Source organism: Lycium barbarum, chromosome 2 (genome assembly GCF_019175385.1).
Source record: "Lycium barbarum isolate Lr01 chromosome 2, ASM1917538v2, whole genome shotgun sequence".
Taxonomy (NCBI): domain Eukaryota; kingdom Viridiplantae; phylum Streptophyta; class Magnoliopsida; order Solanales; family Solanaceae; genus Lycium; species Lycium barbarum.
In genome coordinates this window covers 105,237,972-105,253,505 of record NC_083338.1, presented here as the reverse complement: position 1 = coordinate 105,253,505, position 15,534 = coordinate 105,237,972, and the positions used below count along the sequence as shown (strand labels likewise).

Below are 15,534 nucleotides of genomic sequence, written 5' to 3'. Positions count from 1 at the left end.
TCTTATTTCAACTCGTGATTGATTTACATTCCGAGGGTATTTTGGTCATTTTGTGTTTTCAGGGACATTGATTTTTCGGTAAGTGGTTTGTCACGCCTTGAACCATGGCCTGGGCGAGACACGGCACTCGGTGCCTTGCTGCATGTGATCGAGCAAACCACATGGCTTGCTGAATCATCATGAGGCATAACATGAGCGGAATATAATGTGAATGCATGATAAGCCTTTACAAAATGCAATTAGTCATAATACTTAATCAACATACTTGTTTAAACATGAGTGCGGAAATAACATGAATGAGCCAAAATGGCTATACGACTCCGAAAGTGTGACATGACATAACTGACTTGTCTAGTCTATGAAACCTCTAACATAAGTCTGAACATGGAAAACATACTCGCTAGCACAAGGCCCCCAGCATACCGTAGATGAATAGCTAATCATAAAATAAAGAGTTGACTAAACCCCGAATGAGATGGGGCTCACCAATAAGCTAATACGAATGCTGTCCTACTGAGAAGATGCGTCATCCTGTAAATTAGTACCTGCATCGTGAAATGCAGGCCCCCGGGCAATAAAAGGGGACGTCAGCACATTGAATGTACTGGTATGTAAAGCAACTGAAAGAAATAACATGGGCCATGGAATAACATGATAAGAACTGAAATTGAAAACCTAGACATGAACATGAGCATGAGCATGAGCATGGGTACATATATATATAACATAAGTAAAACATGATAAATAGGGAGAGCATTTCATAAACCGACCATGTGCTATCACCACGTGGGTACGTGGAGTCTGGTACCTCGCAGGACCTGCAGAGCCTCCATACCTTGCCAGGGTATAAGGTGGTAACGTGCCTGATGGATCCATTCAGTGTAAAATTAAGGTATCATCCTAACTGGGCGGAGCGATCCTTGTCCTACGGTGGCTACATAATTTCAGGCTATCTGAGCCTTCTCGGTAATTCGTGCAACTCCCAAAAACATGAACATGATATAATTGGCTAAGAAGCCCATGATTTTCCTGAATTAACTTGTAAACATGACTTGTAATCATGATTTCACGAAATAACTTGTAAACATGGTTTCATGAAATGGCTTGTATTTAGCATGTATGTATTTTGTATCATGGCATGAAAGTAGTTATATAATATAGTTGCATGAAAACTTGTAGGCATGTAGGATATTCATGAAATAATCATTCTTAGTTAAAAACATGCATGCAGGAACCCATGGAATACAAGATATGGGTTTTCATGGATTACAGACTGATTCTCAATAATCATATGGAGTTATTAAGAACACAATGATAGAATAATAGCAATTCATACAAAATCTATTCCTGGACATGGACCTAGGGTAGTCATGAACATGGTGTAGAAACCCTAGTTTTAGTAGAGAATCATAATTTATGGATTATGAGGCGTGGGGAATAACAATGATGTTCCCACACGTAGATAGTAACTCTACATACTTGGTAATACTCCAACTTGAATTAAAGATTTTAACCTTGAAGAAGATTTCCAAAATCTTGAATTCTTGAACCTTGAGATGGATTTTCTTAAAAACCCTAGTTTAGGAACAATGATTTCTTGCTTAGATTATCAGAGTATATGTTAGAATTGAGTTGGAAGGGTTTGGATTGACTTACCTTGATGTTTTGGATTGTTGCTAGGGCTTGGAATTGTGAATAATGAAATAAAAGAACTCAAGGCTTGAATTTATACAAAATTGAGGCGGAAATTATATGGACATATTATACGGTCCGTATAAAGTTACACGGTCCGTATAATATGACCATATTTTATCATGGCACAAAACAGAACGTCGGGTTGAGGTTTCGTGAAGTACGGACGACTTATACGGTCCGTATAAAATGATATGGGCCGTATAAGTAGTTCATATAACATGACCAGTGAACGGACTGCTCTGTACTCCTTCAGTAAAATGGCCATAACGTTTTGTACAGATGTCCCCTTGACTCCCATAATATACTATTGGAAAGGTATTTCAAAGGGCTACAACTTTTAAGAGGAATTTTTCACAAATTCCTAACGCAAGTACCCGAAAACAAGCCATAAGTACAGACTATCCTAGACTTAGACGAATTTGAAGGCCTTAAGAACTTCACTTTTTGGTTTGACTTCAAAACGACTGTTTATCACCTGAGTTCATCCCAAATAGATTCGTATAGCTAAAATATCACCTTTATACTAGATTCATACATTTATACCTAATTCGGATTTACGGGATGTTACATAGTCTTCATGGTTGATTTGCTTCTACCCATCCTGTATTAAGGGGGTTTTAATTTTTTTTTATAAAAAGACCGAGTCTTAAATAGACTACCTGCGTATCCCACCAAAGGGAAATCAAGTCCGTCAGTAGTTCATGAATACACAGAAAAGGTATTTTTCCTATGCTACCTGAAACTTAGTTTTCTACCCTGACCAGGCCTTATGTAGGCTTCCCACGTATCCCCAACGGGACATTAGGTCGGCGTGGTTCCATTTGCATAAAAGGGAAAGGGATATTCCTCTTAATTGAAAGAAGTAAAGAGATACTTAGATTTTTCTACCCAACCAATGCTACGCAACTTTTCATTGTCTTCTCATCTTCATCCTCTATCCTTGTCTTCCTGCGACAATCCAAATGTGGCCCTCATTCACGAGGCGTTCTAATTCCAGCTTGAAATCCACACATTCTTCAATGTCATGGCCAAGGCGACCATGGAGAAATATGCAAACCTCTTCTCTTAGAGGTCCTGGGCGACTCTGATAGGTTTGCGGCACTGCTCTTATCTTCTTCACACAACACAGCAGGGAGTGAATCCTGGCATATGACTCCTCGAATTTGGAGAAGTCACTTCTCTAGAACCTAACCCTCGATATCTTTTCTGGATGATTTCTCCCTTGGTCATGGGACAGTAAAGAGTGGGGCCCCCATAGTTGGCTAATTCTCCCTTGGTCAATCCATTGGACCAACTTCCTTTCCAGCACTCCGCACTCATTGGCTGTATGCCCTAACTGACTTCGGTGGTAGAGGCATTTCTTGTGGATCATGGAAGGAGCACACAGTGGCAATAGATTTGGGCTTTGCGCGTACACTCCAAAACACCCCTAAGTCTAAGAGTTCCCGCTTGGATATTTCCACTGGTGCACTGCAATTGTGCGATCTTGTTCCCTTGAGAACAATTGTGCATGAAACTGGAGGTTCCTCGAGATGAGATTCGCGCGGGTCCCCCATAAACTTCGTACTTCAAATTGGGGATAAGCAAATCATCGTCTCCATAAAGTATGGGATCAAGTCCTTTTTGTTGACTGAGTGGGACATAACTCCCAAGCGGTGCTTCCGGTACTTTTTCCTATTTTACCAGATTGACAGGGTGTTGCTTAGGTAGTTCCTCAATATAAGCTAGGAGAGTTTCAGCTTCTTTCATCTTCTCATTGGCTGCCTTAGTGGTCTGGACAGCTTCTTTCATTCTAGCAGTAGCTAGGGCTAGGCTATCGTCCCACTGTCGGTTTTCCCTATTGTTGCTTCTCTGTCCTCTTTGTCACTGACCAGATTGATGTAAGGAGAAGTTGCACTCATGCTGTCCGGAGTCTCCATTCCCTATTAGCAAATCAACCTTTTGAGGGTGGAGCTAAATTATTTTTGTGGGTTGTCTTCTTGGTATTTCTTTTAAACAGTGTCCGAAATGTGGACCAATCAGGAGTTTTAATAATACATATGATTTTCACACAAAAAAATTATATCAAATGTATAATTCGTTTTCCTATACCTCGTTATTACAAGGCTACTAACCCATGAAGTAAAATTGTGCTATATTTAAAACAAATTTATTATTCCCAAAAATAAAAATCCCAATGCTTTTAATTAATAATATCTTCCAAAGTGGGATTGCAGGGCTTTTTAAAGTAAATAAATGCAGAAATATCCATCTGCAAAACAGAAGACTGTTAGCTCCACGCCCCTAGGAATAATAATTTATTTCACACAAGGCACAATAATGCTTCCAAATAGCAAGTAGTGGGATATAGTGCCTTCGGGTTTTTACACCGTCAGAACACAGTAAGGTGTCTATCCTGTCCGGTTCAGGTAGGTCGGAGATACCCAAACCGGTTTATGGTCAGTATGCGCTATATCAGTAAGGATTTGGCTCCGCTCTATGCTAATTATTCTAGAGTGGTTTTTCAAGTAAATGACACAGGTTACCCAAGCGGACGAGCTGGGGATGGGTTCTCTAAGGCCGTGGGATGACCGCGTGCCCACTCGACCTTAGAGACCTCCAAAGAAAAATAGTAGAAGGGGTTTTAGTGAAGGTATGACCGTAGCTCATCCCGCGTCGTCACCCTTTGGAACAAAGTGTAAAATAAATGCCAGGAGTGGCGGAGTATGCATGCATGAATGACAGTTATATTTTGCGGAAATTTAAACACACAAGCAGTTTATATCACTTAACCAATTCATATCATACAAAACAAATAAATTATTGGAACCCTTATGGTTAGAACCTTAAATTATTTCCAGCAAAGTCGCCATCTGTAGCGGGTCATATTTTTTGCGATTCGTATTCGCACTTGCCTCATTTGAAAAGGAAAGTGCCCCAAGGAAGTGCGGTTTCGAATCGTACAAAGAAAAAGGAAAAAATATGCTTCTTAGGAAATTAGGAAAACCGTTTCGAAAAGGGTTCATTTAAAACGGTTAAATTTTAAAAGAAACCTAATCTAGACTAAAGTATGGGTAAGGGTTCTAGTGATCCCTTGGGGAAGGTGTTAGACACCCCGGTATTAAGGATATATAAAATATGGTTGACCTACGGGTTCTAATAATATGCCTTGTGAATATAAATTGTTTTTGAAAAAAACTGCTTTTGTTTTAGATTTCCGCAATAAAAGTTAGTCATTTATGCAAAAATATCATACTTTCGGGAAATAAAAATGGTAGAGTTTTTCCCAAAGTTGGGCGTTGGGCTTTGGGTATCGGACTAGAATACCTAGGTTAAAACCCGAAGGCATTTAACCTAAGTAGAACACCACGTAAGCCCACCCATTTAAGTTTTAAGTTTTTTAAAGAGTTTTTTTATTTAAGTGTAGAAAGTAGTTCAAGGCATACTATTATTGTCCATTTGTCAACCATATTTTACATTTTTACATTTTTTAATTTTTAGCCCATTTTAGTCCAAAATAGTCCAAGTTATTAAGATGGTCAAAACAGTCCGTAAAGTCTCGGTTCAGTCTGTCAGGCAATTGTTATTAGTCCACAAGTTTTCAGGTGTACAAATCAGTCCTCAATTTTATAGAAATTCATCCATTTTCGTCCAAAAATTACTACAACAGTGCTATTTTTAGAAAAAATTACCCATGTTCTATATATTTGTCAAAATTAGTTTATGATATTTTTTAAAATAAAGTTTTTTAGCGAATCTTAACCACGGGATAATTTTTTAAGGATTCCAGGCACAAGTTGAAATTTAAATACATAAGTAATAGAGATAAAGGAATAGGGCGGACCAAGCCCAAATAGAAATTGTTATGCAATCGGGTTTGCCTCGGGTCCAAAATACGTATGCTCCATTTTTGCTCCAAGGTTGGGTTGACTCGATCTAGATACGTTAGTGGGCCCCGTTGGGGCCGACCAACGGGTTTAGGTGGACAAGGATACAAACGGGTATACACAACATTAGAATACATCCACAAATTAAACTTGAGCAATAAAATTAAAGCCGACAACTATAGCCAAAAATGAATTACAACATTTTATTGGGCCGAGCCCAGTATGCAATGAACCACAAACAACAACTATCTCAAATAAGGAGGGCCCAAAAGTAACAGGCCCAGAATATAAGTAACAGGCCCAAGGCCATCTTTTTCGATTTTTCTAAGTGTCAGGCCATGTTATACATGATATACTACTGATATACTTCCAAAATATAGAGAGTGAAACCCATGAGAGGGCATACCCTCTATATATCTTAATATACCTTATATACTCAACTGATATTAACCCTCCAATACTTTACTTAAATCACACAAGAAAGCCTCAAATCTACCCAAAAAATCCCACAGTTTCAAACCCATTTTTTAACTATTAAGCAAGGCAAAACAAACAAGCTAGTTTTAGGACTAGCTACAGACACAGAACAAGGGTGTCACGGAGTCATTTAGCAGGCAACAAGGAGAAGAAAATCAAGCGGTTTTAAGCAATAAAAGGGTAGATAATGGAAGGAATATCATGTGTCATAAATCAGAAGACCACAATGGCATGGGCAAGCTTCAAGATGGCTAAACAAGCAACACAACAAATGGGGAAGAAGGAAAGAAAAGCAGTGCAGGATTAAGAGTAAAGCAGAAAAAGACAAAGGCAAAGTTACACTCAGAATTTTAGTTTCTAGTTGTTTTAGGAAAATCAGTAGCTAAATAAGGCAGAGTGATACATTATCTAGTCAAGAGTTCATTTTTAGGCCAACAAGAAACTAAAACCAGTGCTAGAACTCACCAAGGGTCACAGAGGTAAGTTTTTATTACTTAAAGTCATTTTTATATCAGTTTTAGCTTAAACAAGTCTAGGTATTAATCAGAGTCAAAGCACAAGTCTCCCAGTGTCCCCTGAGTCCCTAAATTTTAGTTTTAAGTTCAATTATTTGGCACACAGGTCTCAATTAATATCAAGGATCATTTCAGTATATAAGCAGTTCCATAGAAAACATTTTATAGGGTTTGACAATGACAGTTTTGCTCAGTTTCATTCTTAGAATTAAAACAAACAGGTTTAACACAAATGTAGGATCAAACAGGGCTCAACTAAGGTGTAATGGGTAGTCAAGACAAAGCTAGCAAATTCACAAGAGAGTAAAAGGGAACATGAAGCTGTCCTAGGTATAGGCATAGTCCAACTACAATCACAACAAGTAACAATAGTAGAAAACTCATTAGGAGCAATTATGGGTCCACAGAAGCCTATACTATGGTTATAATGGGTTCATGATAGTGACCTAGGCTCAAAACAGTCATTTTTAAGCATGTCTTGGTTACAAACCAGTAGATAGGGGTGGGAAATCATGTATATGAACCACAGAAAATCCACAGAAAAGTTACAAAGGCAAGTACAAATGAGCAGGTGTTGTATTTGTTCTTGTAAAGTAGTTTTGATTTCAGTTTTTAGCATTACATTAGGTTCAGCAAATTCCTATTTTAACAGGTTCATAGTAGCTTCAGATAGGAAGATTTAATCAAAGACTTAGTCTAAAATAGGGATGCAAGTCAAGGTATGAACTTAAGCTATAACAACTGTCACAAGTTCTAAGTACTTAAGTGAAATCTTAAAGGAAAATTTTGGTCCTAAACCACTTTCCAGGAACTTAGTATGGTCCAATAACACATGCAAAAACACATGGACAGTCTATGTTAAGCACACAATTAAGGATAATGCACAAAATGGCTCAATGCTAACAAAGTGAACAAGAAAGGTTCATGCTACTTCTCCTAGGTCACAAAATGGTGTATTTAAGAGCAGTATAGGCAAACAATGTATAGGGAACAAGTATTGCAAGTTGCAGAGTCAAACACACAGAAAAATCGTACATACCAGATGGCTAATCGTATGCCAACACACACAAAACAACAAAATCGTACCAACAACAAACAAATAGGACCGTTAGAATCTCATCCAAGGCGTACACGTAGCCAACATAGTATGAAGAGAGGGATCACAGCCTTCGAGCAATTCACCACACACTCTCTTTCGGGGTGGTGTGGTAGCACAAGATGGCTAAAGCCTTAATGGCTCGCCCATGGCATTCCACACCACAAAAGGGGGCGGGGAAATACCCTAAACTGGCTTTAAAAAAAAGGGAAATATGGTGGTTACATGGTGGTTAGCGGTGGCGCCACAAGGTGAAACCCTAACCGCCATCGGTTGCTCTCAATGAGAAAGAGAGATAATTTTAGGTTAAAAGACAACTGACGCGTTAAAAAAGAAATTGAGGGAGGGGGGGGGGGGGGGTAATATTATACACCCCCCCCTAATTAAAATAAACCCCCTTTTTCAAAACAATATACTCCTTTTTAAAATAAAACACACTCTTTTAAAATCGCATATTAGTTAAAAACTGCCTCGTAAAATAACATTTGATAAAAATAAAACTTATAATATGTAGTTTTAAAATACGAGCTTTAAAACAAGCCCAATATTTACATAGTTTCGATTCATATCAAATACGTAAAAATGCGCTTAAATGAGGCGTAATTCATACATGGCATTTTAATTAGAGATTTTCCCGAATTAGATGGAGTGGGATATTTGTCTTAATTTTAAAGCATGCTTGTAAAGTAAATAACTCGTCATTTCTCGTAATCGTCGGTTTTCACTAAATAGTAATTCAAAACGTCAATTTTTGAAATTTTCTCGGGATTTTTGAAATTTTCATTTTGAAGGGTGCATCCTTACTCCGTCTTGGTCTTAGGAATTTTGCGAATTAAAATACGCGTCTTATGAGGTGAAAATTAGGTGTCAATAATCAGCAGATAGTGAAAGTTACGCCAAATAAACTAAAACTTGTTGGAATGAGGGAGAGAAAAAATGTTCACCCGGTTGCCAGCATGCATACCCTCATTAAGAAGGCACTACCACGAGAGTTCGACCATCTTCTCTTTGTTGGACTCCGACACAAGAGGTCGGAGATAACTGGCAACCCCCACGGGGCGGGACAAAAAACTGCAGTCTTCAGGAACAGTGACCGTGGTCGATCTGGTCCTCCTTGGCTCTACACATGGAGCCAAAAAAATATCTACCAGCCGGGATCGAGAACCAGACTCAGTAGACCGGTTAGCTCTCATCGACACTTGTGGAATAGGGAGGTGCCCGAACCCGGAGACGTCCGCCGTTGTAGGACGATTATCGGCGGACCCATCCTCGGGAAACATATGGTCAAAAGTCTCCTGCTCCAAGGATTGAGCAGGAGGAGGTGGTGGAGTAGTTTGAGCAAGAGGAGGTGCTAAAGTTGTTTCGGCCCTTCTGACCGTTTTTACCGAAGGCGCCACCTCGGGTGAAGTGTCGCCTGTAACGTCGATTAGCTCGACGACCCTTATTGGAAGCGGGGCTTAAAGATATTCAGTTAACGGGGGGAAAAGGGTCTCAACTTCCCGACCCGTGGTAGAGCCCAGCAAATCAGCTGTAGCACTCTCCTCCTGGACCTCCACCAAAGTTGTCTCAGCCCCGGTAGCAGCAGCAACAGAAGGGTCTGGTCCGATAATCATGACCCAAATGTAGTCATCGAGTTCATCCCTCAGACGTCGAGCTTCGGATGTACCTGCTGCATCCTTCGAGCTCTTCTTTCTTTTCTGACCCCTAGACGTGGGTTTCTTCTTTTTCTTTTCAGCCTTGGTAATGAGCCGTGCTGATCCTGAACTATCAAAATCTGAACCCGGTGTGGCAGGTTCGTCCACTAGTGTAGGCTGAGGGGTCGAAGGGCGTCTTTCCAAACCTGAATATCAAAGGATTAAATTGGAAGAAAGTTGAACAAAAGGATATAACAAGAAGCTAAGGGAAAAGAAAGATACCATGATTTTATGCTCCCCACCGGTCGTGGGACAGATCTTTCCATGTCCGCTCTTGGTGTGGATGTTGGTTGATAATACTTTTGATCCACCTAGCAAATCCAGGGATCGCCTCCGGAAGCCATCCGTCAGTTAAAACATCGAAAATAGTTAGAAGAAATGCTCAAAGGCACGTAAAAGGGAGATAAGTCCTACAAAACTTACGTTTGTCGTTCGACCTTTCGGGGAAAGTCACATACTACTCCGGTATAATGTCTGCGGTCTTAACCCGGACAAAACACTCGTACCAGTCCCGATCTCTGTTCTCATCGATGCAGGAAAAAATGGGGTTCTTCCCCCGTTTGGCGAGCTTTATAACCCAGCCACAGAAGATCCTCGGGCAATATAGCCTAATCAGATGGTGCAGGGTAAAGTTAACTTTGGCATTATTGGCCAAATGACGGAGGTAGGCCATGATCCTCCAAACGTTCGGGCCTATTTGAGCAAAGCACACTTTATATGTCCCGCACATCTCAAGGATAACCGGATTTATTGGAGGGTTGAGCTTGAAAGTGAAAGGGTATGTTTAAATATATAAAAACCCCTCCTTAAAATCGGTGATTGCTTCGTCATCACCGGGAGCAATAATCTCAATGGGCGGTTATCCCAACCGTATTTGGTTCGAACTCTAGGAAAGTGTACCTCTCTGATCGATGATGGGTAACGTCTCACGTCATTACCCTGGTCAGATTGATTCACAGTCGTTTCGACGGCGACCTCGTGGTCGAAATTGTATCTCGAGGGGATTATGTCTTTGGCCGTGGGTTCGAAAGAGCCGGTTTATGCTTTGCCACCGGGTTGGCGACAACCTCGGTATTCAGAGAGTTAATCAAAGGGGCGTCTTTTTGAGTAGAGTCAGTGTTTGTTGCCATTTTGAGAATTTAAAGAGGAAAATATGAAGATTCGAAGAGGAAAGTATGAAGATTTGAAGATTTGAAGGGTTGAAAGTATGAAGATATGAAGATGGAAAGGATGAACTTGTGAAGACTTGAAGAGAATTTTCCAGAAATTGGAGAAGATTTTGGGACCTCGGATGAATTTTCGCATGAAATTTTCGAAGACTCAGAATTTCGAAACAAGATTCAAGAAGAAGCAAGAACAGAACAAGGTAAATGAGATAATCGAGAGGTGAAAAGTGAAAAATGAAAATCAGTGTAATGCCTTTTATAGATGAAACTTTGAGGCAGCTACCAAAGTCATCCAACCAAGAGAAGACACGTGTACGAAGTCAGAGAGACGTGACATGAAGGGATGTTTCGTTTCCCGCCTGTTTTTAAAAAGAAGCTTACTAAGGAAGTCACCGAGGTAATTGTTCCACTTTCCGTCACTTCGATGAAACTTCGAACCGAGAAGTGTGGGAACTATCTATATACGGTAAAAATCGAATCAATTTGTATTCAGTAAGAACCCGAGTAAATATTGCAGTTGTCCGATACGGGATCAAAGAGGAATGAGGTCGTTAGCCTGGGGTAAGATCGAAGGGAACGAGGACCGAGAAGTTGTGAGTTGTTCCAACGTAAGTGTCAAAAATTGAGGGTATGCTGATAAGCATAGAAAACCCAAGCCTCAGGAGAATAAATTCAACATAGACTCGGAGTATCCATTATGGGCCAGGCTACACGTCACCTAACTGTTCTGCAATATGTGCTGATAACAGTACGGGTATTAGAATATCCGTACGGATGCCGCCTTATCCATTTTAGGGTTTTCTTAAAAAGGCCTTTTTAGGTTGTATTAGGGCCCATCTATTTGTAGCTATAAATAGGGGTGTACCCCCTTCATGTTAGGGTTAGCTTTTCATTATTCATCACACTTGGAATCTGAGAAAGAGGTGGAGGAGTTTTCTTAGTGATTGACTCGGGTTAAAGAAGCAATTTCCAAAACTGGACCAGTTCTCAGAGTCTACAAATTCGGTTTCTTAAGCTTTATTTTATATTATTCATCGATATATGTTTATCATTAGCATATTACTAATTTACATAACTTATTAATCTAGCCACATACCCTATAAACCACTTACAAATTTAATTGTTACCGTTTTAAGGGTAAACACGAGGTTCATTAAACAAATCTGAATTGACTAAGTTGAGTGACCAAAAATTGAGAACATGGTCTAAGTTGAGTGAGCGAAGATGGAAAGATAACCCATTAGGATATCCCGTATTTTACCTGTGAATACTCACACTTCTACAAGTTGAATATGGGCTAAAGCCCAGATTTTACCCATCTTTTATATCACTCACCCGACCCATTAAAATATGGGTGGATTCGGCGGGTACACAAAATGTGGGTATTCGGCGGGTACACAAAATGTGGGTTCATTGCTATTCTGAGCATGGTCATGGATGGCAAGGGGGCGGTTGCGTGCGGGTTTAACTTAACCCGCGAGGAATTCAGCCCTCCCCGCCGTGCCGCGCCCGGCACCGCATCGCGGAATTTTTATTTTGAACCCTCCCCGCCCTGCCCCGTTTAGGATTTTTTTGTAGTGTTTTTTTTTTTCTTTTTCATTTTTAAGGAGCAGTTCTTTGTCTTCGTTTTCATGAATATAAACAGACGATGTTACATAAAACTAATTAATAAATTTTGGACACCATAAATTGAAATGACCAAAGAACATAAAGTAGGAAAGTTTGTTGGTTGGAAAAGAAACTTGGTACAACAAACCAGACCAAGAAAACATTATGGTATTTCTTCACTTTATACCCAACAAAACTTAAGTTCACATAAACTTCTCTAAATTAACTTTTTTTGCACCATCTATCATAGTACATACAGTAACTAGTAAAGAGTTAATTATGTAAAAAATAATTGAACTTTTGAAAAATATATTTTAGATATTTAGATTGTAGTGAAAAAGAAAAATACACATTTCTTAATTATGAAAATTCATCATCTCCTTTTACTTACGTGTTTTCAATTATGGTGAAGAATAAAAGTACGTAGTTTGTAAATAAGGAAGCAGCCCATTCTTTTAAATATTTTACCAGAGAAATTGACCTTTTTGTCTGAAAAAAGAAGAAGATATAAACTACAAATCGTGCTGAAGAATAAAAAGTACGTAGGATAGCTGTTTTTAACTGGTAACAAGAAAGTTGTAATTCAAATTTTGCTTCCTCAAAAATAAATACTCCATCTGTCCCAATTTATGTGATATAGTTTGACTGGACACAATATTTAAGAAATAAAGAAAGACTTTAGAATCTTGTGGTCTAAAATAAGGCAAAGATATTTGTGTAGTTATAGATCATCTCATTAAGCGTAAAAGGTAAACTTTAAAGGTAAATTGTTGCCAAATAAGGAAATGTATCATTCTTTGTGGGACAGATTAAAAACAAAAGTATATCACATAAATTGGGATAGAGGGATTATCATAGTGAGAAGAGGAAAATAATCAAAAAGTAAATTCTATAAGAGAGAGAATATATAGCAACGAAAGATTAACTAAAAGCATTTACGATTTTAACAACATCAGTAACCATAAAACTCTGCTTTGGTTTGGTTCAAAGAAATGGATAACTTAGACTTGGATCCAACCCGGAAACTGCCCGGCCCTGCATTAAATTCTTTCAAAAAATATATATATATACATAAACCCGCCCCGCATTAGGCTAAGCCAGCTCGCCCCACCACCGCGCTGCCCCGTTGCCAACACTAAGCATGGATCTTTTCTTGAAATAAGCTCAATTTAAATTTCTCATATAAAATTTGCAAAACAATGAAGTAATATTTTGAAGGGTATGCATTTTCCATAACCAAATAAATTCTTGAAAAATCCACACAGAAAAAAAAAATCTTCACGATGAATTAGTTTCTTAATATTTACGCTGTATATAATCCAACAAATTAATAGTCGGAAAATATATGTGTATACCTTCTCTAGAATTTCTGAACTTGTGTACCATTCTCGCTTCCTCTCGGTATTTTGGCCATGTTTTCCTTGTAAATTGTAACTCTCATGCTTTGGGAACAACCGTGTAAATTGAATTCCATGACATCATCGGCTTTAAGATTATAGGTCATCAAAAATCCTCTTCTGTTTTGAAAAAGCAATAAATTATCTTTCCAAACTGCTAATGGGATTTCAATAGGAAGATCTCTAATTATGCATTTCTTAATCCAAGACTCATATAGATCATAATCTTTCATTATCCATATTTCAATAAGATCTTCTGTTGGATCAATTACTGGCACTACAGAGGGGTAACATATCAAGGTTAGTGACTCATTTAAGATGACGAGGCTATAATACGGTTCACAACGAAAATTAGGACAAATATCAGGCATTCTCATATTACGAAAAATCTCAGTGCTCATATCAAAACAAAGAATTGCCCTTTCGGCAATCCAATGACAAGTTCCCTTGTAAAACATCTGAGAACAAGGTAGCCAATGCATGATGGGTAACTCTTGGTCTACATAATCCAATTCTCTCCAACAATCAATACCCAATTCATAAATTTCAACATTTTCCTCTTCCACTTCAACATTTCCATAAAGATCATCCTTGAGAAACTCAGATATTCTAATAACCTTGTAATCATTCACAATAGAATCAAAGCCAAACCCAATACATTTGTTGTATCGATGGAATCCTTTTGGACGATCAAAAGGGCTGGGAGGGAGAAGCCTTATATTTCTAGTAGAGGGATTGAATATGACAGTTCTAAGGCCATCCATCAAAGCAATCAAACCATTGCATGGACCGATGAGTTGATCAAAAATAAGACTATAATCACCCATCATATGTGGAACATCAATGTCTGAAAAAAAGGGATTGACATAATCCTCACCATCACCAGAGAAAAAAGAGAAAACAGTTTTATATTTGTTGACATCTTCTTTGAAAGAGCGCTTAAGGAGAACAAATTCATCTGTCACCGTTGTGGTGTGATTGAGATGAAGATTTATAAAACTGGATGATTGCAAGAGAGTGTAACAAGTTTTGGAGACGCATTTGAATCGCAGGAGAGATTTCACTGGAAGTCTCAAAAGTATACATATTACCACATCATAAGCCAATTTCTTGGTAAATCCATCCGACATCTTGTATTATAGACACTCTAATGCTCATTGGACTTAAGTAATGTTCATCTTATTGCATGGGGATTATTATCAGATTCAAATTGGATTGACAAGCGCATTCTTCGCACATTAAAAGACTTGAGTTCCAAATATTACACAATACTACCACAAAGAATATAGACGCTGTTAATTGAAAGCTATATAGCTAAATTTAGTACATCATACTATGTGATCATAAAAAAATTGGAAAATAAACAATACATAAAATGTTATATGTTTATTTTTTTCTCGTAATGACTCAAAATAAAGAATCAATAGATCAAACAGGAACAAAGATGTAACATATATTTTTCATTATCATTGTTAGACATGTGGAATTCGTGTAATATTTCTCTATTTTCTTGTTTTTGGAATACTTATTTCTTTCCTTTTACATTTGTACATAATGGCATCGGGTCAATTGATAGTCATCCACACTCAAAACGCACTCTGAAAAATTGGAGCATGCGAACATCATTTAATAACACAACCCCTCATTATAAGTTTTAGCACCATGTTTCTTGATTTGAGACTTCACATATGTTTATATAATATTTTGGGACTTGTTGGCATGGTTCGGGTTGGGACCTAAGGGATTCAGATTAGTTTGGGCCAAGAAAATCACATTTAAACTATTCTAGATTTTTTTCTTTCCTGTGAAGTGTGCATAGCAATCACGAGGCTCCATCTCGCGAGTGATAATTATGTCCTTTTGAGAAGTACTATTAGTTTCTTGATATTCTAGTGAAAGGAACGAACAATCATGAAGTCGTTGTAAGTACTTATGAAAAGAACATTTGTTGAGTCATTGTGGTAGGTTCTTGTATTGAAGAACTACTATGATGCCATTGTAAGTTCTTTTAGTAAAGAAT

At 38.4% G+C, this 15,534-nt stretch overlaps 1 protein-coding gene across 1 annotated transcript; it reads right to left on the bottom strand.

The window, feature by feature from the left end:
* Positions 1 to 328: 328 nt before the first annotated feature.
* LOC132621160 (F-box protein CPR1-like) lies at positions 329 to 14,644 on the bottom strand. The gene is made up of 2 exons (XM_060335326.1): positions 13,473 to 14,644; positions 329 to 545 (listed from the first exon to the last, which is right to left on the bottom strand). Exon 1 carries the CDS (start codon positions 14,642 to 14,644, stop codon positions 13,478 to 13,480), a length of 1,167 nt encoding a protein of 388 aa, XP_060191309.1. The 3' UTR covers positions 329 to 545; positions 13,473 to 13,477.
* Positions 14,645 to 15,534: the final 890 nt, after the last annotated feature.